This window comes from Neopelma chrysocephalum, unplaced genomic scaffold (assembly GCF_003984885.1).
Source record: "Neopelma chrysocephalum unplaced genomic scaffold, ASM398488v2 Primary Assembly neopelma1_97517, whole genome shotgun sequence".
NCBI classification, from domain to species: domain Eukaryota; kingdom Metazoa; phylum Chordata; class Aves; order Passeriformes; family Pipridae; genus Neopelma; species Neopelma chrysocephalum.
In genome coordinates this window covers 2,212,230-2,240,141 of record NW_020926159.1, presented here as the reverse complement: position 1 = coordinate 2,240,141, position 27,912 = coordinate 2,212,230, and the positions used below count along the sequence as shown (strand labels likewise).

General features: G+C 40.1%; 1 protein-coding gene across 3 annotated transcripts in view; it reads left to right on the top strand.

The window, feature by feature from the left end:
• Positions 1-27,912, top strand: part of CLIC5 (chloride intracellular channel 5) — a 78,406-nt gene that overhangs the window by 23,986 nt on the left and 26,508 nt on the right. For all 3 annotated transcript variants that reach the window (XM_027672648.1, XM_027672650.1, XM_027672651.1), the window contains 3 exons: positions 23,697-23,806; positions 24,141-24,266; positions 25,607-25,713. In XM_027672648.1, the coding sequence (XP_027528449.1) occupies positions 23,697-23,806; positions 24,141-24,266; positions 25,607-25,713 (343 nt within the window). The remainder of the gene's footprint in view (positions 1-23,696; positions 23,807-24,140; positions 24,267-25,606; positions 25,714-27,912) is intronic.

The following is a 27,912-nucleotide window of genomic DNA, read 5'->3' as shown; positions in this document are numbered from 1 at the left end:
ACAAGATACATCTTAATCCATATTTCTGATAATGAAAAGATGGTGGTATCATCATGGTAGTAGGAGGATGAGGATGTGTGGTGAGCTGGCAGGCAGCTACTTCTAGAACAAGTAATTGTGGTATCAATGGATTAATATTATGGATATGTTCATCAGTATCCTGGGCTGCATCAAAAGCAGTGTGAGCAGCCAGTTGAGGGAGGATATTCTGCCCCTCTGCTGTGCTCTTATGAGACCCCAGCTGAAGTGCTGCATCCAGCTCTGGGGTTCTTAGCATAAGAAAGACATGGTTCTGTTGCAATGAGAGTTCAGAATTGGCCACTAAGTTAACCATAGGGCTGGAGCACTTCTGCTATGCAGACAGGCTGAGAGTTGGGGTTGTTGAGCCTGGAGAAGGGAAGGCTCTGGGGAGACCTTAGAGCCCCTTCCAGAGCTTTAAGAGGCTCCAAGGGAGCTGAAGAGGGCCTTTTGATTAGGGCATGTAGTGATATGACAATGAGGAATGGCTTTAAATAGAAAGAGGGCAGATTTAGATTGGACAAAATGCTTTACTGTGAGGGTGGTGAGGCCCTGGCATAGGTTGCCCAGAGAAGTTGAGACTGCCCCATCTCTGGAAGTGTTCAAGGCCACTTTGGATGGGGCTTAGAGACGCCTGGTCTGATGGAAAATGTCCCCGCCTGTGGCAGGAGGTTGGAATGAGATGATCTGTAAACACATTCCCGTCTGCCAGCTGAAGACATAAAGTTCTAAATGCATTGAATGCTCTCATCCTTTTCCTCCAGTTTGGAGCTGAGCATTGTGTATGACCAGGCACAGTGCTGGGGTGTTTGCAGTGTCCCAGGGGTATGGTACCAGCCAAGGGAAGGTTCAGGGACTATCAACATCCCAGTATTTGTAGGGCCCCTTGCAGTCATTCCCTGTTACAGTATGATCACAAAGAGAAGAGGTTAGTCCTGGAATGGTCCTGATCTCCTGGAGCAGCAAACACACATACAAGGAACCTGTGAGCCCTTTGTGATCCAGCATTTCATTTCAGGGATTTTCAGGGGCCTGTTAGGATTATGTTTAAAAGCAATGGCAAGATTTAGCACCAAACTTCCTCTCCCTGAATGAATGGGTCAGTTGGAGAGCCGGGCTGTCAGGACAGAGCAGTCATCCTGCTCATTTATTGTGCTCCAACAAAATACCAGGAGCCACTGCTCTCGGGAAGATGTTGCTGTCCCTCTTTTGGACAGAATTATCCCAGAAATTATCTCGGGGAGGTGCAAGATTATTTTTTGAATTCTGGCATTTCTTTGCTGCATTTTCTGTTCTCTTTTTTTTTTTAAAGTTACTTCTGCCAAAAGGTGATTTGAAACTAGCCTTAGTTTGGAATTTGGTGAACTGCTGCCACATAGTCTTAGAGGAATATATAATGTTACTCCTGGTACAAACAGTTGTTCCCCACTGTTAAGGCTTTTGTGGTTTTAATGTAAGAGAGTCCCTCTGATAAGAAATCTGATTTCAGTTTCAGAATTTCAGGGTTATCAAAACCAATATTGCCTTTACAAAATGGGAGAGATAAGTTGATAGGAACCTTTCAACCCATTATAACAATACAGGCTCTGTAATGTATTTGATTCATAGACTGCACTCAAGAAGTTTTTTGGTGATAAGTAGAAATCAGCATCAGATCTGTAGGGTGCAAGTTCATTTCTATTTCTTAAAAAGTGTGGGTATTTCCTGGGTATTATGAGCTCAGCTTTTGGCTTCCATACAAAATCGTTCCTATGTTTAGTAAAACTTTCTAGATAAAGAGGAAATAACAAAGATTAAAAAAGCACAGGGAATAATAATGCTGCTGAGACATCTGGTTCAGTCTGCCTGGTTGCCCAAGGCTGACAATAACATTTTTTTGCATCCTTGGTAATGAGGTTGGCCAACCCTTTCACATTTTGAGGGAGCCACAGCTACCCTACAAAGCAGACACACACAGTGTGTGCAGTCTCTGATACTTCCAGCTGTCACCCTGGAAGTGGCGTGAGCACAGGGTTTATTATGCATCTTGAATTTTTATCCATTTGAAGCTGTCAAGCAGACAATGGGGAACACAGTTCATGTCTCTTCCAAACTTTTTTTCCATGAGGCAGTGCATGATCAGCAGCCTGAGTCTTCTCCTCCAGTGTACTGGCCTTGTGCCTTGGTATTAAGGTCACAAAATTTACAAGGTTTAACGGTAATCTGGACACCAGGGAGGAAAATAATTTTACTAAGTTTGTTTAAACATCAATAAATGTGTTTCATAACTTCCATGCAGGGGGACTCAGGTATTTCAGTGTAACCCTGGCTCTGCTTAGATCTTGTCAAATCAGGAGTGACTGGAGTGACAAAGCAATAGCAAGTCTATTACCAACCCAGTTAAATCAGGGAAATGCTGCCTGGACTGATAGTTTCTTCTCTTATCTTTTTATTAAGCATTTTCAATAAAATAATTAAAAAACAGGGGAAAAACATCCATCTTTGCAAGATTTAATTTTGCTTTAAGCTTATGTTGTTAAAAGAAAACAATTCAATAAACTACTAAAAGCTGCCTAGCAAAAGTTTAAAAATTAAAAGCTGCTTGTTTTTCTTTGTGATGAAGAAAAACAATACTTTAAAGAAGCTTTAGCCTGAATTATACAACCCAGCGTCTGTATGTCTGTGTGTCTGTTTTCTCTCTGAGTGTTTGCAGACTTTGTTTTGTGTCAGGACAAGTGCCTCGTTGGTGGGAATATTAGAGACGGGCAGTAAATAGTTCAAGCAGGCCAAGTTTATAAAATGACTTGGCAGGGATATATTCACTATCCCTGCCACCTTGAACCTAGTTTGGAATGCTTTTGGGATTACTTGGGAGACTGGATCTCAAGTTAAGAAGGGATTTTCAGCTCTGTCTCCTTCTGCCTAAGTTCATGATCTAATCATTATTTTATGGTTCAAGGTGAATCACATTCTGATCTGCCATGGTTTGCTTTTTTATCCTCATATAAATGTCTGTGATGATTTGCTCTTCATTAAACTTAATGGCACCGATATATATGTTAATTGTGATTAAAATGAAACATATTCAAATGCTTTGTTGAAGATGCATAACTTTACTTCTTTACGTGCCTTTGTAAATTGGATCCATTTGAACGCACAAGACTTCAGAAGCATTCAGTTTGGGTCATATCCCATGGCCACAAAAGCGAGTCAGTTTTGTACTGCTGAGTTCAGTGGCAGCACAGTTAGGTCAACTTAAGTGTATTTGAGATCTTGTTTAAACTCCACTTGCTAACTCCTTCCTTTATTCCAGCTTTTCTGAGCCTCATAGTCAAATTGCGTAAATACTGTTTTAATTTTACTGTAAAGAACTGGTGATATTCCTAATTATTATTGCTTGTACTGAGAAATAGCTGTTGGCGTGCTTTGGGTGCTCTATGTTTAGCTGCAGGTTGCTCTTTTTCCATCTCTGGCAGCACACGACTCGTCAGGCTCACAGGTTGTTGTGTCGTAGTTCAGCGATGACAGTGAAGCTCCAGTAAGTGTCCTCAGGGAACTTTTATCGGCAATACATGGCTCTGGTGAGGCTATTCCAGAGCAGCAAATGTCACTGAGATCATTTGACATAACATCCCAAAAATACACAGGGATCCTTTCCAGAAGAGCCAGCAGGAAGTACGTCTGCCTGTGCTCTAGAGTTTAACTTTATCATCAGATCAACTGGTTATGTCAAATAGAGTTTGATGAAAGGCTGTGTAAGATTGCTTAGGAGAACATATTGATCATCACAGCAACAATATCGCTTAGTTCTTGTGAGGCACATAACTCTTCAAAATATGGCAGCAAAATAATCCCAGCGGTGCAGCAAAGAGATAACTTAAACACTATTTTATTAGTAGTATTTCTGTTTTTCAGCTAAGATCTCTGGTAAATTTTTCAAATTGCCCCTTTTTAATGTTAGGCAGACATTAAAGGGCTGTGAGTTTGTGTGTTAGTTTTGTACATGAATAGGTTTCAATGATACTTTTCTTTTTTCAGCAAAGGCTGACTCAAAGTCAGGGAGAATCATTTGGAATAAGCAAGGGTTTAGTTTTCTGCTGAATTCCATCTATAAATCTTAGGTGAATTAGGCAATCCAAGCAGGTACCTAAAGTGCTCTAGTAGGAGCTTTGAAAATAGTTTGAAGTGATTTGTTTGATACAGTAAAATTTATCATCGACACAGTCCAAAACAGGTCCGTATTTCCTTTCCTTTCTTGTCCCTTGCTCTCTCCATTTGTTTGCACTTCTTCTGTATTGCTGACATGCAGTAATACTCATCTGGATATGGTAGCAGTGATATATATGTACATATGGAGCCATGAGTTAAAAAATACCTTGTTTTTGTAGGTCTGAGGAGTTTAATCAGCATCATGTATTCCTGGCATGATTCTTATATTAAACTTAAAACTTGGAAATTATTACAGGGGAACAAAAGTAATTCAAACTGTATCCAGCTGCGTTTTGCAGTTTCAAAGCCAGCAATTTTATCTAATAATACCTAAGGGTACAACTTTCTCTAACTGATTACATTTACAACATGTCATTGCTGTTTGTTATGCAACTTGATTGCACGTTCACACATAAATGTAGAATAATCAGTCCATTGGATGTTTTCTTTGACTCTGTTAAATTACATGATTCTTTTTTAATGACTGTGATTCTGTCTTTCTCAAGAATAATTTCATAACAGCTTTTAGGATGTTTATGATTTTACCCTTCTATATGTATCCTTTTTTAATGATGGTGAAGTCAATCTTCTGTGACATAAGACAGGTTCCTTTTCTATTCAGTGACTCTGATGCACCACAGAAATTTCATGGCTACAGTGTCAGAAGAGGAGATGGGCTCAGAAAAGAGGCTGGGACATAAAGCACCTGAGATACAGTTCTGTAATGCACCATAGGAAAGCTTTGCCATGTTAAAAAGGCCCCAGTGTTGTCAAAATCCAAGTCAACGTTTTTTTTGACTTTCCATTCTGCAAACAAATCAGCATTTCAGCACTTTATCTTAATAGAAAACAACAGCAGAGCTCCCACCAGCTGTAAACGCTGATTCTTATTATTTTTTCTAGTCAAACTATGAAAAGGTCCCACTGTGCAATTTTTTCAACATGTTAAGCTTAGTAATATTACCAGGTTTCTACCCAAATTCTTGACAGGCTTTTATTACTTTCGGGCATTTCTGCTTCCTTCAGTGATCCAAGGCAAGGTATTCAGGCTCTCCTCCCCTTGATAAAATGCTGATACCAGTCCTTCTCCTGCAGATGTGGATATATGGTGGGATCAGGGAACATTCTTCACCCCTATCCCAGAGCGGGTTCAGCATCCTGAACACCACTTAAAATAGAAGAGAAATATATGATGGGGTCAGGTCTCCAGTATAGAACTGTCTTCTGACAAAGTGTATTGGAAATCTCAATTTCCTGGGCATAAAAGAAATCAAAGCAGAGGAAACTGGATGTTAGTCTGCTCTTAAGTACAGGCTGTTGGGTGCTTTATTAAGTGTCTGGACAGTAGCTCATTCTAGTTCCGAGTTTGTGCAGATGTGTTGTATCTTCTGTAGGATCAACTTATCTGCTTTTTCTGCTTGTTCTCACATGAATTCAGACTCATAAATTTATACCAGTCTGCTAATCCCCATGATTTCTGTATTGGTCCCCAGGGTAACCTGGTTCAAGTACCTCCTCAGAGGTATTGTATATCTGGAGCCCAGGTGCTTCTCCAATTTTTTTCCCCACGTCCCTGATAGCCAAAATATATTAAAATAGCTCCTTTATGTGTATTATTGGCAACTCTGCGTAAAACTGAGATAATGCACTAATTGAAACTCATTTCAGGAGAGTTGTATTGTAATAACTTACTAATGCATCTGTAGGACAGTAGGAACTGAAGCTATTCCTGATATGGATGCTCTGGCATAGGGACATTGTATTAAGGGTAAAGTTGCTCAAATAGTGACAGTTGGCTCTTCTAAATCCTCATTCTTGATAAAAGTAATTATGTGTGCAGAGCAGATGACAGAAGCCCACGGATTTCACCTGTATGTGCTTACTCAAAAATGTAAGTAAAATGTTCAAAGCCTAATATTCAAGGTTGCAGTCCGAAATTTGGATACCAACAGAAAAGGAACTGCTAGGATTAAAAAGGAAACCTTGGGCCACAGAGGCTGGGGAAAAACCACCATCTAAAAGACCACAAAAGATCTGTTGTCCTGATCTCCCCCAGCAGGATGTAGAGAGACTTTGCATGATGCTATCAGATATCCCATTGTTTTCTCCCTCCCTATGTAAATCCTTCTTTCAGGTAAAGCTGATCACCCTTCCCCAATGTAACCCTGCTTACTGGAAATATCAAAACTTCTTCCCCAGAATGTAAATACTGTATCAGAGAAATGTAAAATAATTTTTCCCCTTATGTCACCCCTGTTACTGGAAATGCCAGTAGATTGTGGAATTCGCTGTTTGGAATAACCCTGCCTCCTCATTAGCATGGAAGCCCCTGAGACCCTTAAACAGCACTTGCATGTTCAATTCCAGTTTTTGCCCTCAGAGCTGGGATCGTGATGTCTTTATTGGACCGTTATGATTCAAGACCAAAGCTGATTTTCATTTACTTTAAATTCTATAAAACTTGGAAAGATTATATATGGGAATAGTATTTTTTATCCTTCCTTATGTAAGTCAGGCTGCAAAAAAGCCATTTCTTGACTATTTTTGTTGTTTCTCTTGTGTTTCATAGAATCATAGAATGGTTTGGGTTGAAAGGGAACTTAAAGACCATCTCAATCCAGCCCCCTGCCATGGGCAAGGACACTACACCAATTTACTCAAAGCCCCATCCAGCCTGGCCTTGAACACTTCCAGGGATGGAACATCTACAACTTCTCTGACCAAATATTTTATTTCCTTTGGACTAAAAAAATTATCGTGGCTCAGTTCACCATTCACTAATATTTCAGGTGTTAAAACCTATTAATGGTGCTCTAAACGGGGTTTATGCACAGAGGAAGTTTGCTTGATTTAGGTATGGCTTTAGCTTCCTAATCTCTTGACCATGAAGATGCCAAAGAAGATATAAATTTTTCTAACTTCTGCTGCTAGTAAATTGTAATGCTCTACTGCTTGGAAAAGGGCTCATCACCTCCAATGAGTGTTCTGCTGCAAACTAGCAGTGGAGTTCAGAATATGATGAGCTAATCCATGTGTGCTCAATCTCAAAAACCATTTGACAGCTAAGCTTAGCAACTGTCCATAATTCAGAAAAGATAGTTTAGCATCCATTTTAAATGTTCAGCAGCTGTGCCTTTGTTGTGAGTGTGAATTTTTTAATACTTATTAGTAAAACACAGGGTGATAATAGAAGATCTCCACTCTTCTTAGATGCTCATAGCTCATAAGTGTTCTTAGATCCCAGTTCTGCAAAGGCGGCTGTGCAGGCTGCTCCATGCTTTGCCAGCCATTTCTGAACATGATTCTCTTTGCAAAACCCAGTCCCTGAGATAAAAAATACTGATGCCTGTTTATAGCAAATAGCAACTCTGAAGCACTGTACAGTCATGGTCAACACTTAAGAGGTGCAGAAGCTCAGAAGCAGGGGCCTTGTGCAAGGAGATCCAGCAAGAATTTCCCTCCAGTCCTGTGCTCTGCCCTTTAGCCATAGCTCTTGTGTCTTTTGGGTTTTGTACAGCACTTAGCATGACTGATTCAGTGTTCATGTGCCACACCTGCTTAGTAATTCACAGTAAATATTCCAGTAATAAACACATAAATCAGACTAGTCACAGCCATGCATTTTTAATTTTTTATTTTGCCATTGTTCTTAGTAGGGAGGGGTCAAGGTTTAAATTATCTTTTGGCTGGTCATTTTAAACACACACAGAGCTAATGTGTGTTATGATATTGGAGAAGATGTAGAGAAGAATAATTTTAAGGGGTAAAAATACTTAAGATTGCTCTCCTTAAAGCAGTCCTTTTCATTTAAGTAAAAGAGCAAACATCACTTGACCACAATATTAAATGTATCTATGGGGGGCTTTTTAATGTAGTGGTAACAAGTATAACAAGACATGGAATCACAGAATGGTTTGGGTTGGAAGGAACCTTAAAAATCATCTAGCTCTAAGCCCCCTGCCATAGCAGGGACACCTTCTTTTAGACCACCTCGAGATCAAATGTAGCCAAGTTAGGACTAAACTTAATAGTAATTCTAAAAGTGATTAACTGTTGGAACAAACCACCAAAGAAGTCATGCCCTTTCTGCCTCTGATTCAGATCAAGACTAGATAATGCTGTAACAAACACACACAGTTAAGGACAGTAAAGGAATAAGCAAGCCACAAAATCTACAAACCAGGAAGGGATTGCGATGGAGGGAATCTTGGCAAACCAGAACAGGGTTTGGTTCAAGCACAGAGGGAGTCTTTGATTTCTGTGTCTCTGAAAGACAACACAAATTTGGTTGAGGCCAGTCAGATATAAATGATGCTGAGAGGCTGCTTACATGTCTTGAGTGTGATAATGAGATGTGATAAATTCAGGTGGCAGTTAAATATGTTATTGCTTATCTTATATGCTTATCATGTCTGGGTTTGCAAGGACCAGACTTTGGAAGGGCCTCCAAAGGCTGAGCAGATGAGTGCTGTGTCAGTACAGGTCAGACCTTGAAGATGAGATGAAGGAAGAGCTAAACTGGGAGATATGAGAGCCAAATTCCTTTTCTGTCTGTCAGTGTCTAAGTCATACAATGTCCCTATGCCTTGGCTTCATTCCCTATGAAACATTTGCATCAATATTCATTTTCATATCTGTGTAGCCCAGTAGCTTATCCAGCTAAAATTGCATCCGTTCTTTTCTCTTGACGTAGACTGTAAAAACTACTCAAGTGTTGTGGTTTAACTCCTCACAAAATATGGAATTAATTTTCAGATTGGGCAGGTGCTTCTCTTTATGAATTACCAAGCTTGTCCTCCCTATGACATTTTAACACCCAAATAAACATCCTGCACAGAGCTGTCATTTTGTGTGCTGGTGCAAGTCTGTACCTGTGTATTGTCCAAAACAAGTGGAAATCAGAGAAACTGGCCCCGATGGATCATCGCTATTGTTGCTGGTGTTTTTCTAGATTGTGATTCAATTTGTGTGTGTCAACAGGCACTTTGTGTTACTGCTTTCCTTTTGCTTTTAGCTGCTGAATGGGCAACTTCAAACAGATACGAGTGCATATCATGGGAGGAAATTATTTTCTTTCACTGCCCTGTGTTTTGTGATGAGCCATTGCTGCTGATTCAGTGTGTGACTGGAGACCTGTTTTGTTTGTTTATTTTATTCATAGTATTTTTTAAAAAGCTGTTCCTGGATGAAGAGGGGTTGAATCATGGAATAGTCTTGCAGGTTCTAGGTTCTCTCAGAATGGCAGTTTTAGGTTTTTTCTGTGCTCAGTCCTTTTAAGTGTTCAGGACATGCCAAGAGGATCCAATGCACCAAAGTCCTTAATTGTTAAGCTTATTTTCAGTCTTCAATTAGCATTTGGATAATTTGAATTCTCTTTTCATCTCTGAGTGTTAGCTCACTCATGCAGTTTGACAAGGAATTCTATTTTGCCTTGAATTACTGAGTTGCTCTTTCTTGTTTTGGCATGCTCTGATTTTGGATATTTGGTTTTATTTTCGCTTTCAAGTCAATATCTCTGAGTCCCCCTGTTAAGCTCTGGATCCAATCCTGGAGTTGTGTCTTGTTTGAGGTTCAAAAATGATCTCTTGTTTTCTCTGCATTAAGCACTAAGTGCTCACCCTGCTCAGAGATGGAGCCACAAGGAGCTTCTCAGAGTACATGAATGTAATCTTTTGGGGTTAGAACATCTCCAATTACATATTTTTCTAAAACAACCCATACATCTTACTTCTCACTATTCAGGCTGTAATAAAGGCAGGAAGACTTGTTTCAGATTTGGGAATATCCACCTGCCCATCCTGGTACACTGAAACCATCAGCCCTATGATATGTCTGCAGGAACACCTTGTTCTCTTACTGGGCTGAGCACAATCTCTGCCCAGTGGCCTCATGATTCAATGTTTATCTCAAAGGAGATAATTCAACAAGAATAATACTAATAATGTTAAAAATGCTGACTGTAGACAGCTAGTCAGGTCCAGCCTTGGAGAGCCAGGAAAGAATGTGACCAGGACGGAAACTTAGGGGAGGTGCAGTCCCACTGCCCTGACAAAGAGACAAACCTTGAAACACTGATTTTCTTTTCCAGGGGAAGGAAGTCCCTCTCTCCCCTGACCTTGGCCATCACTCCCAGCCCCATCTGCACATGGGCAGAAGCTCCCATGGGCAAAAGAGCTTTTTATAATTAGTCTCTGGACATCTGTTCCACTCTGGGCACCAAGGATTACCGATTTTTTAATTTATTAAAAAATTTATTTGAATGTTTATTTAACATTTATTTAAAGCCATATTCAAGGTCTTTGAGACTGGGTGCAGTAAGTAGTAATGCCAGTTGTGCCGTGCTTTCAGAAAGAGGGATTTTGTACTAACAGATGCTTAGCTTATCAGTGGAAGTGTGAAATTATAGGACTTCTGTGTATTTTTAATTTTTCAAGAACCACCTGTGTACTTGACATTTCACAGTAATAGAAAAAAATCCCCCTCCATTTTAGAGAGATTTGTAAGTAAAGATGAAAAAATAGCTAATTCTTCAGAGCCTATTCAGGTACTTGAGGAAATTGGGCCTAACTGTACACAAATGTATAAAAAATGCTGTGAAATTTCCTTGCCAAATGCTAGTTTCTCAATTACCTCATTAATCTGAATGTTCCAATAAGTTTTATTCAATGGGTGCTTGGTGTATGGAGTTCCAGTGGCATTCTGGAATGTGTCTATGTTGGAGTCGTGACATTGGAAGCACCAGGTGCTCCTATCACAGCCCAAAATCCAGATCTATCAGCCCAAATCCAAGTGTTCAGACTAAACTGTAGTGGCAGATTTTAATGATGATTAAGTGAATGTTTTCCTGTGGAACAGATGATATTGGGAATAGATGGCACGGTCAAGCATCCCAGAAACAAGAGGGCTGTAAGAGGTGAAGAGGTGCAGGGGAAAGTGCAATGGCATAGTTAAGTAAGATTTTGTATAAAGGAATGAAAAGTATGAATTATTTTAATGAATAGCATTGAGTTAAAGGCAATTAAGGTGTTGTGGGGGTTTTTTTTGGGTTGATTTGTTTTTTTTTTAATGCTGGATAGTAGAATAAGATAAAATTAGAGGAAATTCAGTCTAGGCATCAGGTTAAAATGTGTTCAGAGAAAGTTGTCAAAACCAGTTCCAATGGGAAGTTTGTAAAGTCACATCACTGGAGCCTTTCAAATGGACCCAAACATACAGACACAGGGATTTAAGAAATCATTCTGCACTGAGGTGCTGAGTAAACAAGAAATGTGATCCAAACTCAACTCACTGATCCAACTATTTTTTCTACTTACAACATTTATGATATATTAATTCCACAAGTCTGTACTGTAAAATATTTGTAAATTATACTGCTACTATTATACACACTTATTCAGAATTTCTTAGTAGCTTTTAGAAGGCATCACTGTTTGTTTTCTTGAGCATTTGCTACTGAACACTCAAATTGTTTTGCTTTTAGGTGAGTCTCAAGAAACAATTGCTTGCTGGTTATGTGTATCAGGCTCTTGCTTTCATTGCAGGTACTTACATTTACAAACTCAGAACTTTCTCTGTTTCTTGTTTAATGAAATATTTAGAGAGAGTCACATCCCCCTCTTTTGTAGATGGCTAACAGAAAAGACTGCCTTGTAGTGTAATACCCCTTGAATGGCTAAATATGACTGTAAGTGTAGATGATCAGATGAACAAATACAGCAATTTTTGCAGGTAAGAAAATATTAAAGGTGAAAAAATATTGTCTAATCACTAAACTCTGTAATTATTTCTCTGTGAGTGTCTGGAAACCGGAAAATTTGTTTGTACTGCATTTGTATTTTCACAGGAGTAATTCTTGGTCCAAATGCTGGTAGTATTATATTGGTAAATAGTTTATTGGAGGTATTGTGGGTTGCAATAAGTCACACCAAGATGCAAACATCAGACCAAAGACTGAGCCTGTGTTGTGCTGCTCCTTTGCAAAGTAACTTGATCTGCTTTTGGTGAAAGTCATAAACATTCATCACATCTCAGGATGGAGCTTCTCCTGTACCCTCTGCAGCGCCTTGAACTTTGGAGATGCAAAAGGAGATAGAAAGGCCCAATCCTGCCCACTGTGGGACACCTCCTGAGGGCTGCCAACTGCTCTTTTAGTCCAGTGGCCTTAGATCACTGATGAACAGTATTTCTGTGATGTTAAATAAGATACAAAATGAGACCCTCAAGGGCAGATTATGGCCTGTGTTGGGGTCAACTGATGTGGTAAATGCCCTTATTGGCAACACTGCACCATCCAGACCTTTATTTGCAGTGACTGCAAGTGACTCTGTCTTCTAATAGTGCAAATGAAGTAATGGAATTTCAATAAATAATTCAGCCCTGGATCTGATTTCGGGTTCAGCATTAACTTTCAGCACCTGGCTGCTGTTATTATTTGTTAGTCTGATACGCTGCTTAGAGGCATGGAAATTTGGCTGCAATTCACCAACATTTCCAGAATATGCCATATGACCAGATTACCCTGGTCAAAAATCCCTGGCTCATAGATTTTTAACAGACATGCAAATTCCAGATGTGCACAGATTTAATTCTTACAAGAAAAACTGCGTTCAGGATTCTGGTACTGTAATGGGAGCTCTGCATAGAGCTTGCTTTGGAGAAATGACTCCTGTATTTGCACCTGATCTCTACTAGAAACGGGAATAATTTGGCTATAATTTGCATTGCCTGTGACACCTTCTGACAGTGATCTGTCTCATTTTATTTTCTGCAGCTTGCCTGAGGTAATTTTTTTTATGTATCTAATTAGCTCTGAGGATATAGAATCATCAATATTTGAAACTATTAAAATTGGTACTTTGTGAATAGCTAAATAAGAGTAATTCCCAATTTCTTTCTCCAAAGCACATAAAACCACTTATGTTTTAAATCACTTATTAGAAAGAAACCAGCGAATCCAAAGTATGACTCTGCTCTCACTGAATTCAGTGGAATATTTATCGTCAGTGGGAATATTTTATGTGAATATTAACTGCTCTGGAATTAGATCAGGTATATTATCATAGAATATTTTGAGTTGGAAGGGACCTTTTAAAGGTCATCTAGTCAGACCCCCCTGCAATGAGCAGAGACATCTTCAACTAGATCAGATTGCTGAGAGCCTTGTCCATCCTGACCTTGGATGTTTCCAGGGATGGGGCACATACCACCTATTATATTAGAATGTAATAAACTAATAGGTGTGGCACCAAAAGACCAAAGCTATAATTATGACCCTATAGGCATAGGTTTCCAAAATGTAGGAGCTGCATTACATATATACAGAGCATGAACAGCCACCCAGTATCAGTATCTTGCAGGACAAGATTCTTCCAGTACCTGAAGGGAACCTACAAGGAAGATGGAGAAAGACTATTTACAAGGGCCTGGAGTGACAGGACAAGGGGGAATTGGCTTCAAATGGAAAGAGTGTAGGTTTAGGTTAGATATTAGGAAGAAATTTTTTACTGTGAGGGTGGTGAGCCCCTGGAACAGGCTGCCCAGACAAACTGTGGATGACCCATCCCTGGAAGTGTTCAAGGCCAGGTTGAACAGGCTTTGGAGCAACCTGGGGTAGTGGAAGGTGTTTCTGCCCATGGCAGGGCGCTGGAACGAGATGGTCTTTGAGGTCCTTTCCAACCCAAACCATTCTATGATTCTAAGTTAATTGTTCTTAAAAAAAAGGATGTATACCTCTTCCTATGAGATACACTGTTGTATCCAAAACAACCAAACAGTAGCTGATGCTTCAGCATCTCTATTGACTTTTACTAAAAATGGAATGATTTTCTGAGTACTGCTGTGTCCTGCCTCCCCAAATCCTGTGACTAAGGTTCCTTCCAGAACTTAAACCCGTATATATTGCATAAATGCAACTGGTAGATAAGAATAAAGGATTGCATATATATGTGATGTGACAAGTTAGGCACCTTTGGGAAAACTCCACAAGTGGGCTGTTGCTGGTTGAGAGCTTCTCCCTGCAATGCAAGCAGGCAACGCTAGAGGGGATTTTACTACCGCTCTATGTCAGGCATGTGCCTCTCCTGAAAAACCTTCCAAAACGCGTGTTGTAGTTCAGCAACAAGATGTTGGCTACAGGCTGAGCAAAATCTATGTTTGTATGATGCAAAAGGTCAGGAAAGATTATTATATTGGTCCCCTGTGGCCATGAAAGCTCTGAGTGAAATTCTGGTCCTGTCAAAGTCGTGGGCAAAATTGCCATTGATTTCACTGGGGCCAGACTTCATCCTGTGCAGGTCAGAGAGAAGCAAAAGTCTGTGCCACCAAGCATCCAGCACTGACAGCAAGAACAGCTTTATTGTCAGAGTCACTAATATAGACTGTATAGAAAGGATTTTTGAAACATCCTTTGCCCCCTCTCCACTCTGCAGCAGGATGAAATAAATCAAGACCAATTTTACCAACTTCTTTTGATTTCTTCAAAGCCTCCACTAAATGCATATTACACAACCTCCTTAGAAAGCCTGCTTTGTGTTTCGTTAGTCCTATAATTACACTGGATTCCCCCCCCCCCCAAGTTTTATTGTTGCAAATTAAGCAAAATACTTAATCCCATCCTCTGTGGTCATGAACAACAATGGAAAATAATCCTCTTTGTGAAACAGTCTTATACATGCTCAAGAACAGTTATGTTGTGGTAGAACATTGCATGTACATCACATTATCCTGTTGCTGTTGCCTGTAGATGCATATGCTGATGATTCCTGTTGTTTGTGATTTACGTAAAACCTCTTTCACTTCGCCCTCGCAGCCTCACCAGCTATTCCCCATCCAGCATTTGTATGTCACATTTTGTTGTTCTCACATCTTACACCTTGAGGTTAATTTCCCTGAATTTCATTTAAGTGACTTCAGAAACTTTGTTCCAGCTTTTTAGCATCACTTTGAAGTCTGCTCCTCTCCTGGGAAATACTGATAACCTCTCTGTGCTTGTTGCTGTCAGGAAATTTTGCAAGGTTTTATCTGTTCCTTCCCCCATTTTGCTAATGGAAACATTAAATATGACTCATCTTGTCATAGGCCTTTATGGTACCTCTATTTGTTGTATTTGTAGAGTAGCAGAAAACTTTATTATTACTACTTTGTAAATATTTTTCAACCACCTATACAAGCACTTTGCAGTAATTTCATACAGGTCCCATTTCCTTACTTTGTTTAATAAAATACAGTCTGGAGCTGACGATGGAAACCTTACAGAGGTCAGCTTCCAGGTACCTGCTGCTTCCTTTCTACCTGCAGTGCTGGCAACCCTGGCAGAGAACTAAATTTACTTAGCTTAATTAATGTCATTTGTTCCTGAAAAATCCATATTGTCTTTTCTTACCAACTTTAGATTTCCATGTGTGCTTGTGAGTTATGCTTTAGTCATTTGTTCTGGTATCTATCTATGTGTTAAGCTTATATATCTGACATTTCTTAAGTTCTTTTCCTGTTCCTATGGTGTCTCAATGAATTATTGATGGGTCACCAAAAAACAAACCTTTTAAAAGCCGTTCTCTGAGGTTACGTCCAGTGGCTAATATGGGTACCCAGGATCCTGTGCCATGATACTGGTGAGTGATAGGAGCAGAATTGCTTTATGAGATTGGAAAAGGCTTAGGAAGAAGTGTAAAGGATGATTGTTATTTTTATGTCAAGCCAAGAAAGAAACACCTGTACTTTCATTCCACTGGGTCCAGAAGCACATGAGCTTTGTGAACAATCTGCTGTCAAGAGCTGTGATGAGAATGGCAATTTTGGGTTTTGAAGAATGTCAAGATTTTGCTCTAAATTTCTCTAAGTCTCAAAAAAACATTTTGAAACATTCACGACGTTATTGAACCAAAGCTGTGGTGGGTTTTCAGTGAGGAGGGAAACTAAAACAGTCTCAGTAATTTTAAAAGGAAATTTTGGCTGGTGGGTGGGCTGCTGGGCAGCCAGGGGCCCTGGGAGCCCTGCTGAGCTGCATGTTGGGACCCCATGCTCTTATGTCTTTGTGTGGTCCCAGCACCCTGCCTACCCTCAGGGGGGTGGCCAAAGACCACAACTCCAGGCCTATTTCCAAGGTGGTATGGCCAGAGCCACTGCACATCTCCATCAGGTATTTGTCAAATTCCAAGTGAGCTCCTCAAAGAATATTCTTCCAATAGAGATTTTCTTTTAAAACACTCTTCATGCTCAAGAGGCTCACAGTCACAGCTCACAGTGATACTCCCTTCTTACTAAGGCTTTTAAAAGCAGCTTTTCATTCTTGGTGGCTTGTGGCCTGATTTTCCGAGTGTAGAGAACTGATACTTGTGAGAAGTCAGCTGCTTTCGAATTGTCTCACAGGACCCAAAACTGCTAGCCACTTTGGAAATGTCAGCCAGCATTTGCCACCCATCCTTTAGCTCATATTTTGCTGACATTAAAATAATATAAATTAAATACATATTCTATGTGATTTCTTTATACAATACTGCTGATGTTACTAAATGACTTTTAGTCTTCTGGAGACTTTTCCCTTGTACACCACCATGTAAAAGTCAGTCTTGGTGTGCAGAAATTCTTCACAGCAGAGCATGCTGGAATATGGTCTCCTGGAAAAAAAAAATTGTCCCAGCCTTAATTCATTGGTGTAGGAAGTGCCATTGTAGTTCCCACTACCTTTAATTATCTAATAATAATTCCTCATTAAGTTAACCATATGCAAAGATAAGTAAGGGATCTATAAATATAAATGAGAACAAAATAATTGCTTGGTCTAAGGTGTCAGACCACTCTATACTTCTCTATTCTGTTGATATTTGTCATATCATTGGCCTTTAATTCTTTGAAGAAAGCAGAGGTGATGGAATAGAATAGAACCATTTTCACATGGTGGGTTCAAACTGAAAGAAATTCAGGTTAGATATATGGAAGAAATTCTTTACTGGGAGAGTGGTGAGGCACTGGAATGGGTTGCCCAGAGAAGCTGTGGGTGCCCCATCCCTGGAAGTGTCCAAGGCCAGGTTGGATGGGGCTTGGAGCAAGCTGGTCTAGTGGAAGGTGTCCCTGCCCATGGCAGAAGGTTGGAATAGGGTGATCTTTTAGGTGCTTTCCAACCCAAACCACTCTGTGATTCTGTGATGAGACTATACACCTGTGTTTAGTCTGTAGTTTTCTACAGCTACATTGAACCTGAATTATTGGAGTATTAGGGCATCTCAAAATTTATTTCAGAGCAAAACACGTTTCATGCAGAACATATGCAGTGGCCAGTGGCTCTAACAAAGCCCTTGAGGAAACTGAGACCTATTTGTGCAGGTTGATCACTGTGAGTGTAGCTGTTCTGCTACAAGTACCTCAGCTGATGTGGAAGATGACTGAGTTTTTTGTGAGTATCCTAAGCTGTAATGAAAAGATCCCTAGGAAGAAGCTCACTTGTATGACTGATTCGTTCCTGCCCATGCTGCCATTCATGTGAATAAAAAAGTTGGAAAATCATGACTTACCAAACCTAAAGATAATAATTGTCCTGTCCACGGGTTCTCCAGCTTGCACTTCCATCTTCTGAAAATCCTGAATGTCTCAGGAGTGCAAACGCATCTCTCACAAAAGTGCAGAGATCTGAGAAGTGCAGTGACAGCTCCTTGGAGATCCTCAGCTCTGCTGACGTGCTGCCCAGCTGGTCTGAACCCAGTGGAACAAGCCAGCTCCCCTCAAATTGGCCGGCAGCGCAGACCAAGTTAAGCTTATGTGCATCTATAATATGTGCCTGTATGTAATGCCAAACTTGGACAACATTTTGGCTGGCTTTTGGGGAGCTGGCTAAAGAGTTTCACCACTTCCTTTTTGTTTTGTCACTATCCTGACAGTCTTCCAGGCAAATGCTCTATTTTTATTTGACATATATGCACATAGTCTATTTCTGCGTGTGTGTCCTCAGGAATATATTCCTGTTCTGTCTTGCCCTGCTTTGGAAGGAGGAAGAGCTTCTCCTAGCAAAATAAAATCTCGGAAAAAAGCCTAATGAAGTTAAAATGCTGCACAGCAAATTTATTATTGTTGTTATAGGCCCCTGTTCAGGAAAGTGCTTAAGTATGTGCTTAAGTCTATTGAAATCATCAGGACTTAAGAACATGCTTAACGTCAAGCATATACTTCCTCTGAATTGGGATGTATTTCAGCACATGCTTAAATGCTTTTCCTGAACCAGAGCCACAGTCAACAAGAGTGTCCTGTGATACACAGGGCTTGTGCAACGAGATTTACTTCTCACTTTAGACCTACCAGTGCTGCTCTATGAATGTGCACTTCTTAGCTTGCCTCTCTGTTGGTGGCACTCCAAATTGCTCACTGGCTTTTACATTTGGATGAGAAGTTGGGAAAAAAAAAAAGACGAGAAACTGGAAAGAAATGATCCTTACTAAAGCAATACCTTGGCATGTCTGATCTCATGTTGCAACCAATGATTTTCCCCTACAATGGAGATTTGTGCTATTGTGTGTGTGGTATAATTACTAAGACAGATTTTTTTTTTTAATGGCACAATAAATAGGATATTTCCTGGCCTGCTCTGCATTTCGAATAGGATTTTCACTTCCCCTTTGGGTTCTGAGCGTAAGGGGAGTAAGTGTCAAAAGGCAGGAGCGTTCCCAATTTTAAAACAGAGAGGGTGTAACCATGTGTAATGTGAGTCTCAATTTTGATTGTAGGGATGATGAAATCAAATCCCTCCTTAATCCTTACTGCGAAACATTGAGGTAAATTAGCCTGACTGCTTTTGTTAACTTGTTAAAATCCTTTTGAAAAAGAAATGTGTTTTAGTGTCATCAAAAGTGTCTCCCTGCTTTACCCCAGAGTCTTACAGACCCCTGGACCACGTGCAGAGTGGCCTCAATGCAGTGAAAAATCAAAGAAGGAGGATAGAAAAAACCAAATATATTATTTGCCTGGAAAAAACACAGTGCTCTGTGATATGCAATTCTTCCCAGCACTGCCATTTTTAAGGTAGATGCTTAGTCATTATTAATGATGGTGTATTTCTTTAAAGTTCTATATTTTGGGAATAAGTGAAACTTGCCCTTTTTTTTCTCCCTTAAGGTTATTAAAATAATATACGGTTGTCTGTGTGCATTGCAGTCCCTGTGCATGTACCAGTTGGATTATTTTTGGAATATGTGAGGAAGTTTATTCCAGTTGTTTCATTTATAGCAAAGTATTATCTTGAACTTGAGAAGAGCTCCCTGTTCACATCATTGAGCTGTGCTGTGCAGTGGTTGGAATCTCTCGATACTGCCACAGCTCTACAAAAACACTTGACACAAGCTCATAAAATCACCGAGACTGTTTTTTCTCCCTCCCAAGACCTCCTTAATTATGTTAATTGATAATGTGTCTCTACAACCCCCACTTGTGCACACAACTGTCTTTAAGGTTTAATTAATCCATTAAAAATAGCTGAACTATTTAAGGAGGAGTGTCTTATAATTAATAAAGGAGAGCATCTTGTTCATTCTTGCCATTACTCAGATAGAGGCAAGCAGCTGCTATGACAGTGGGGTTTTCCTGATGTGATTATACCAAGTTCCAGGGCAGGACCTTGCATCATTTGGTGTGAAGGACCTAAACAGCTGGAAATTAAGTAGAAAAGCATACTTTTTTAGTAGGTAACCTAATAAAAGTAAGCTTGTAGGAAGAAATGGGAGCAGAAAGTGATGTTTCCAAGACAGAGCAAAATAATTCTCTCGAAATTCTGTCTCTGCAAACTCCAGGCTTTTTTTGCTGTGGTCCACATACATCCCACCCAAAATCAGATACTCAGTGGATTCAGTTGAAGTGAAAAGTGGCCACAATTATCTTTCAGATGTGCATCTTGACCTTACCTGCTCAGAAGACCTTCCCTTAGGCATCTCAGTTAAACTGCAGGGGGATGAGCACTGGCCAAAGAGTCTCACCCAGCAAATCCTCAAATCTGTTTTACTCTTCCACAGTCACTCTGGAAATTTACCTTTTCAGGTAAGGTTCTTCTCCACTGGGAGAAGGAGGCTCTGAAGCCCTTTCACAGCTGTGAAGCTTATAGTTCACTTTAACAACTCTGTCTCCTTTATCCATGCCCACAAAGCCTCAAGTCTATCCCTAGCTGCAAGCATTATATCAGGTTTGCCAGAACTGCCCCTAGTTGCAATCATTATATCAGAAATATCCGACATTACTGGCAGGGAGAGTGCATATATCATCAACTTGCTCCTTTTTGTAAGCGATTTATCACTTTTACTGTGCTTCAGAGAAGCTTTTGTGCTCGTTTTTGAACAGCAGCAGGAATAAATGGTGGTTCTCCAACTTGTCAATTATTTGCTCTTTTCTTTCCATCCACTGTTTGAGTTCTTGATCTTGATTAAGGTATTATTTAATTCCTGCCTTTCTGAACCCTTACCCTTGGACAGATACGTAATAGATTTGTATTTAGGCACTACTGGGGTGCTTTAAGAAAGCTGTTTTTTTTTGAAGAGTGACTAAGCCTGGGAAGTTCTCTCTTCTTTCTCATCTCCTCCTGGTAGTTAATAGACTTCATAAAGGATCTCACAACACTCTGATAAGCCTTTGAAGTTATTACCTGCTAAGGTTTTGCTCTTTCTGAGTACTGAACGTTGAATTACTGACTGCTGTTAGAAGCAATGACAAAAGATTCACAAAACCGACAGAGCCTTGCCTATAATTTCTGCAGAAAAATAGCTGAATTTAATGGATAAATTGTGTTGCTGGGGAGATTTTGATTCTGTTCCCTCCTCTGTCACCAGTTTGCCTTGTGATTTGTGGTAGCGTTTTCAGTTATGCCAGTCACATGAGATCAAAACCCATGAGTCACTCCCCACCCAAATCATGAGCCTGGCTTCCAGATCCAGGAGCTTTGAACAGAGATCATGCCGTACTTTTTCTTTAGTTTATCTTTTGTTTCTGGAATTTCCTCTGCCCATTCCCAGTATGTCTCTAGCAATTAATGTTTCGCACTCCTTTGGAAGTGTTGGGAATATACTAGAGGCCTCGTTTGACCTACACAATTAATTTTATTTTTGATCACCAAGTGAATCTTATGTCTTCCAGATTTCACATCTTTCTCCTTTCCCCAATGACTTCTGCATCCCTTAGCCTCACATGACCCATCACTTCTGTTTCTTCCTTGTAATTCAGCTGGTCTGTTCCCCCTTTAGTCTTCTGGTATTTAGAGGGTTTTCCACCATTTCCTTGAAGGACAGAGAATGTTTAAAAAAATGCAGATCTGGGTAACCCTTAACCTTTGCACGAGAATATGAAGTTGGAGAGAGCAGGGAAATGGTGTTCCTGAGTCCCTTTCCTGAAAAAGATGAAATTGTTACTTGCAGCAAAGAAGTGGGCAATGAGGCCAGGCAGGAGGTGGCCTCCATGCAGGATGGAGACTTGCAGGAGAGCTGGAGCTTTGCACGTTACTGTGAGACAAGACCCCTTTGCTCTCAAGGTATTTGCAGAACTTGTCAAACCAGGGTTTTGCACTTACTTTGAAGGCAGTCCGGTGAAGAAAAAACAGAATCAATGATTTTAATAAGTCAAAGTAATTCCAGAGAAGGTAAGATGAGAATCAGCCCTCCTGCCTGCACTCTCTCACTCTCTAATTCAATCATCGATCTGTTTTTCTTCAAATTCTAGTTTATGACATATTTTTTGCAGACTCAGTTATCCAGCTCCATTATGAAGGATGCAGTTATGATTCGGATGGTGAAAAAGCCAAGGGGAAATCTGGTGTCATACCACTGTTTTCTCCCATAGCATTTGCCTCTTTTGAGGAAGGGTAAGAAGTTAAAAGTTCTTGGCAATGGTTTAATCAGCAACTGTGACTTTGCAGTAATTATGGCATGCCCGGTGATGCCTAGTATTCCCATGGTGACATTGTTGCTGTTGCCATGAAATTTGCAGAACAGTGCTAACTATTTAACTTATAAAATTTTGTAGAACCGGGCTACTCACACCTCAGGTAGATGGGAAAATGCGTCTTCTCATCCTCCTACCCTACCGCTCTTTCACCCACATTGTTTGCTGATTCTTGCATATGCCATGTGCCAGACATATTGCAGATCCATAGTTTCAAGTCAAACTGCAGCCAAGCTGTTCACCCCTATATCCAAATACCTCTAGAGTTCCGTGTTTGAAACTGAATCTGAATCCAGAGCAAAATTCATTACATAGCCCTAAACTTTATGGCAGGTTGTCTCCAAGCCTTCAATCCATACTCTCTCCATAGTCTGGCAACAAGAAATGTCATTTCACAGGCAAAGCCTGAATTTGTAGCAGCTGGACGTTTCTAATCTCAAAATGTTTCTAGTTGTGCTGTGGATATTTCACAGAGCTGCAATAATTAGAAGTGATTCTTTCTTTAAGACAGAGAAATGCTACCTCACAGCTTGAATATTAATAAGATAAAATTTATGGGAGCCAACAGAGTAATATAATATTGTCTCCAAAGGAAGAGGGCATTTATTTGCTTAGCTCTTTCATCAGCCATTTTTGGACACACACTGTGTGCATAAAATACAGTTATGCAACCCGTGTGGGTCAACAACAGAAGGTTGGTTGCTTCACCAGGATTATAAGAATCTTTTAAACACAATGGTACCACAAATTAAAATGGAAATCTATCAAAACCATTGTCGTCCTGAAAGCTTTGGCCACAAGCATAATTATTGTAGAAGGATGTTGTCCTTGGACACAGCTTTGGCTCAGTTCAACTGGTGTTATTTGTATCCCTCCATGGCTCAAAGTCAGAATTTGCATGGCTAAGGACCATAAATTTTTAGAGGAAAAAATAAGCTGTTTCCTCAATGCTAACAGCAGCAGTTTTTTATTGGTTTGTAGTGGTTCGTAGGCAACTCATTAGGTAATAGAGATAGGAACAGACTGAATGCGGTGGCTGAAATCTGCCTTGAACCTCAGAAGGATTCAGATGGAGATTTGTGTCTGCATCTGGTTGTTTGTGTTTGAGGTTGCTTTGCTGGATGTGAAGAAGAATGAGTCAATGTCCACAGTATTTGGGTTTAAATATAAAGTACACATTTTAGATAGTAAAACAGTGAAGCAGATATTAAGCTGATATAATCTGCAGACTTTAATTGTGCAGAAAACCCGTCCTGAGTTTTTCTGTCCTCTTCATGAAGCTGGAATTCTTGTAGGGATGAGAGTAACTGAAAGAACATCCTGGATGTTGCTTGCCATCAGCAAAGGACACATCTCCTTACCTAGAGCTGCCCTCAGGAGAGGCTCCATGTTGCATTCTCGAGCTCCTGACAAAGGCTGAATCCTGCAATAACTCCATGTTTGTGTTGATGATAAACTATATTAAATAACAGGCACTACTGGTTATTTTTAAACTGGTTATTTTTCTTGTGACATCCTGTTTTCCATCTTGAGGGAGGTGAATGACTAACAAGTCTGAAATCCATTTTTCCTCCCTTTCCATCCCTCAGGCTGGTATAGATGGAGAAAGCATTGGGAACTGCCCATTCTCCCAGCGTCTCTTCATGATCCTGTGGCTCAAAGGGGTTGTGTTCAACGTCACCACTGTTGATCTGAAAAGGTAAAAGCTGTTCAGTTTAATTGAAATAGTGAAATGATCCAGTGTTTGTCCTACACAAAGGCACCACCAAGTTCGATCAGATTTGTATCTAACCTAGAGAGCCTGTGGTGAACAACAAAATAGTTGGGATTCAGGTTTGGTTGTTGGGTTTTTTTCACTTGTGGAATGTTTTTATATTAAACAGGGCGCTTGGGGTACTTTCAGAGTCTTCCAACCACAAATTACAGAAAAATAAAAAAAGAAGGCAGACTGATTTTCTAGGAACTATAAATATCTGTACAACTACCTGATCGTAAAGATTAGTGACTTCATGACTTTTTTTCTCTGTCCGCAGAAAGCCAGCTGACCTGCACAATCTGGCTCCTGGGACCCACCCACCTTTCCTGACATTTAATGGAGAAGTCAAGACAGATGTTAACAAGATTGAGGAATTCTTGGAAGAGATTCTTGCACCTCCAAAGTAAGAACTTGAGATTTTTTTCAGTCAAAATTCGATTTCCTAGAAATGAAAGATGTTCTAAGAAGAGTTCCTAAAAAGCACTCCTTCCTACAACCTTTACTTACAGGAGTAATATTTATTTATGAAACTTTCTGGCTTCAGTGAGATGACTTCCATGTGTGAAGGTTACTTGTGTGACTAATAACTGCAGAATGTTTTCTCTGTACACATTTCAGGATGCCCTTGTATGCAGAATTAAGGAGACTGGTATTAGAAAAATTTTGTAGGGGTCTGGTGGCCACATTTTGCAAAACTAAAAATAACTTGGAAGAGATGCCGAGAATTGCCACGCAAAATATCTGTGCCAGGAAAAGCATTTTACAGTGAAAAACTGGAGGATTCTGAACTGTACGGTGTATTAGGAAGTTTGGAAGGGGAACTGATTACAGAGGATGAGAGGCTCTGGAGGCAGAAAAGTGCTCATTATTCTAGTCAAGAAATGACAGGAGCCCATGAGTGGAAGTTATAACCAAACTAATTCAGATTAGAAATAAGGCCCAGATTTTTTCAGTATGAAAAAGCTACCAAGGAAAGGTTTAGATTTACCAGATATGCCTTAGTTAGTCAAATGTTTTGGACTTAATACAAGGATAATGGGAAAAAGAAATTGTTGGCTTGTGAGTTGGACCTTAGAATCTATGAATCAATGAAGTTTGGCTTGGTTCCTTATGGAGTGTTTTACCTCCAAGTGAATCAGCAGCTATAGGATAGTCCTGAGGCAAGAGATCAGATATTTTAATTTTCTATACTCTGCTCCAAGACCACTGAAGTCAGTAGAAGTCTTTAATTGTGTTTATCTTTCAAATCGATATATTCCTTTTCACCAGTTCTCTATAAAAAGCAATTCAGAGACTGAAATCTTTATGTTCCTTCACCTGGATAATCCTAACATCCCTTGCTGTTCCATCCTGGGGTACGTTTTCAGTGTGGGGGATTAGACATGACTACCATTCATAATGGAGAGACTTGGCAGCCAAATTCTCCTGCACCTTTCTGGAAATTTATGCTTTCTTGTGATTTAAGGCCACTGTATCTTGGATCGTGGTAACACAAAGCACAAGTACAATTACCTTTGTCTTGAAACCATCCCTGTGTAACTCTCCAAATGCCTGCCTTGATAGACAGATAACAGATATTTTTTAAGAGGGACTTGCCAAGCTGTTGTTTTGAGATAAATGATGGTGTTAATTACAGTTCCTCGTACAGCAGCTTTTGTCTTTCTTCTATTAAATTTTATTTGTAACTATCTCTATGATGCTGGTAGCAAGATGTTACTCTTCACACTGCTTCTACTTTTTCAGATACCCCAAGCTGGCTGCTAAGCACCGGGAATCAAACACTGCTGGAATTGATATCTTTTCCAAATTTTCTGCATACATCAAAAATACCAAGCAGCAGGATAATGCTGGTGAGTATGATCACTGCCAAATGTGCCAAGGAGTTTGTGTGCTTAGAAGTGGAATAATTTTGCCATTCCCTCCTAATTTTATTTTAAGGTCTGTTCAGATGACATCAGGTTCTGCTGCTGAGCAGTGGGAGATGGTTGGTTCAGTGGACTAAATCCACATGTTCACAGCTGAATTAACTGCATCTGTAGTAGTAAATAAAACAGGCCACAGAGTGTTTAGTAGCCTCTTTACCAACAGCCGTGACATGACTCCTGCCCATACAGCCCAGCTTCCTCACCAGAACAGAATCCCTTAGTGCTTGCTGGAAGTGACTGGTGGCCTGTGCTACATCCTCTACTTTGCCCAGATGGTGCTTAGAGGAGTGTGTGCGACTGGACCCAGAACTGTGAGGCCAACTCGTGCCGTGACCCCTCATACTTTGTTAGATGTGGCTATGAGACCTGCTTACCTCATGATTATGTTATGTTGTTGTAGCTAATTTGCTCATATAAACTGAGTTATATCAAGACATCCAACATAAAGTTTTTAAATGAAAGAAGTGGCTTTAAGAAATGTAACTGCACTCGGTAAGGTCCAGACTTTCCTTCACAAGTTTGTTTGTCAACCCCCCCCCCAGAAACCAGATGCCATTCATACTTACATGCATCCCACACTGTCTTCTTAATGAAATTGCTGTTCTTCACATTCCTTTCCCCTAGAGAAACAACACTTCAGCTAGTCTTAGCTCCTGTTGCTCCATGAAAGCTAATGGATTTACACATCCCTGTCCCTGGAGATGATCTAGTAGAATATTTGCAGTCACTCACTGATGTGAATATAAAATTTACTAATACCTCTTATCTTGTATGACTGGTTTCACAGTCAGAGACCTAATGCCTGTTGAACACCGTGTGCTCATATAATTCAGAGAAAACTAGATTTTTTCAGGCTCCAGCTCTGCCACACATTTCATCTGTGCAATTATATTTCATTGCCCGGGGCTGACCCATGAGATAAAAGTGGGTAAATGATGATTTATGCCAGATAACAATCTCCTCCATCATATTTTTGTGTTGTTAACAGAAGGAAATAATTACAGTGCTTCATTTCTCAGTGATTCTAAAGAGTTGGGGTTTTTTTGTTTAATGCTAATGGGACGCTCAGCTAACCTCTGTAGGAAGTTGTAAAAGGAAAATAAATTAAGAGTTAGACTAAATAGATGTTACAATGAAAGTAAAATATCTTGGCAATTTACAAGGAATTTTTATGGTCTGCTCTGCAACTGTAAATCTTCAGCTTGCATCCTAAAACAGCCACGGGTATCTGTCCACATACAGAATCCCAATTCTTGATTCTCAGTGACTCTGCAATATGCAAATCCCTGGATTCACAAGGGCTGGCAGCTCCAGGCAGGAATAAATGGCTGTCCTAGAGGTGTCTGCATCTGGCCATAAGCAGAGCTGGAATTCAAGGTCGGATATCCGGTACTGTGAGATAAGGAATCTAACCCTGCAAAGCACTCCACGTTTTTAGAAGCTGCAGTATGATTAATGGGAGCTTTCTCTAGATTTACCTAACAAGCCCTTGGTTTAGGTACTCTTGAAAAGAAAAGGAAAATGCTTCCAATGCCAATTAAGCACACCAAGGTTATAGGGAAAAGAGATGTTAAGCTGCAGAAGAGCAACAAACAGGTGTTTGTTCCCTGCAAACACCCTCACTCCATTTTTGTTAGCTAGTTTGTGCTCCTATCATATCCAGACACTTCAATCTCTGAATGTACTCATGCTCAACTTTCCTCTTTGAAGTAGAGAAAAGTTTTTAGCTTAATTCTTTTACAGCTGTAGTGCTACAGTGCAAAGAGAATAAAACATAGGCAAGCAGAGTATCAGTAGTACCCACATGTTTTTTCTATCAACAAAGTACCCGAGGACCTCTGGGTCCTTGGGACTGTCAGTGCAGACTTACACTTTGTGGGACACAGACCTCAATTTCAGTAGAGTAGTTGACTTCCAGTTTTCAAGGGCTAAGCAAGAATACCTTTTCCCTTATCCCAGGGATGTTTTACTCACCTTCTGTCCAGTTCATTTGAACCACAGCAGTTATTCTGAAGGCTGATTTGGATGGCAGATAATGAGTTAAAAAGTGGTTGTGTTAGATTTCTTGAGCAGTGAAAAGACTATGTCTGAAAAGGAAAGGACAGCACCACTGGATGCATATTC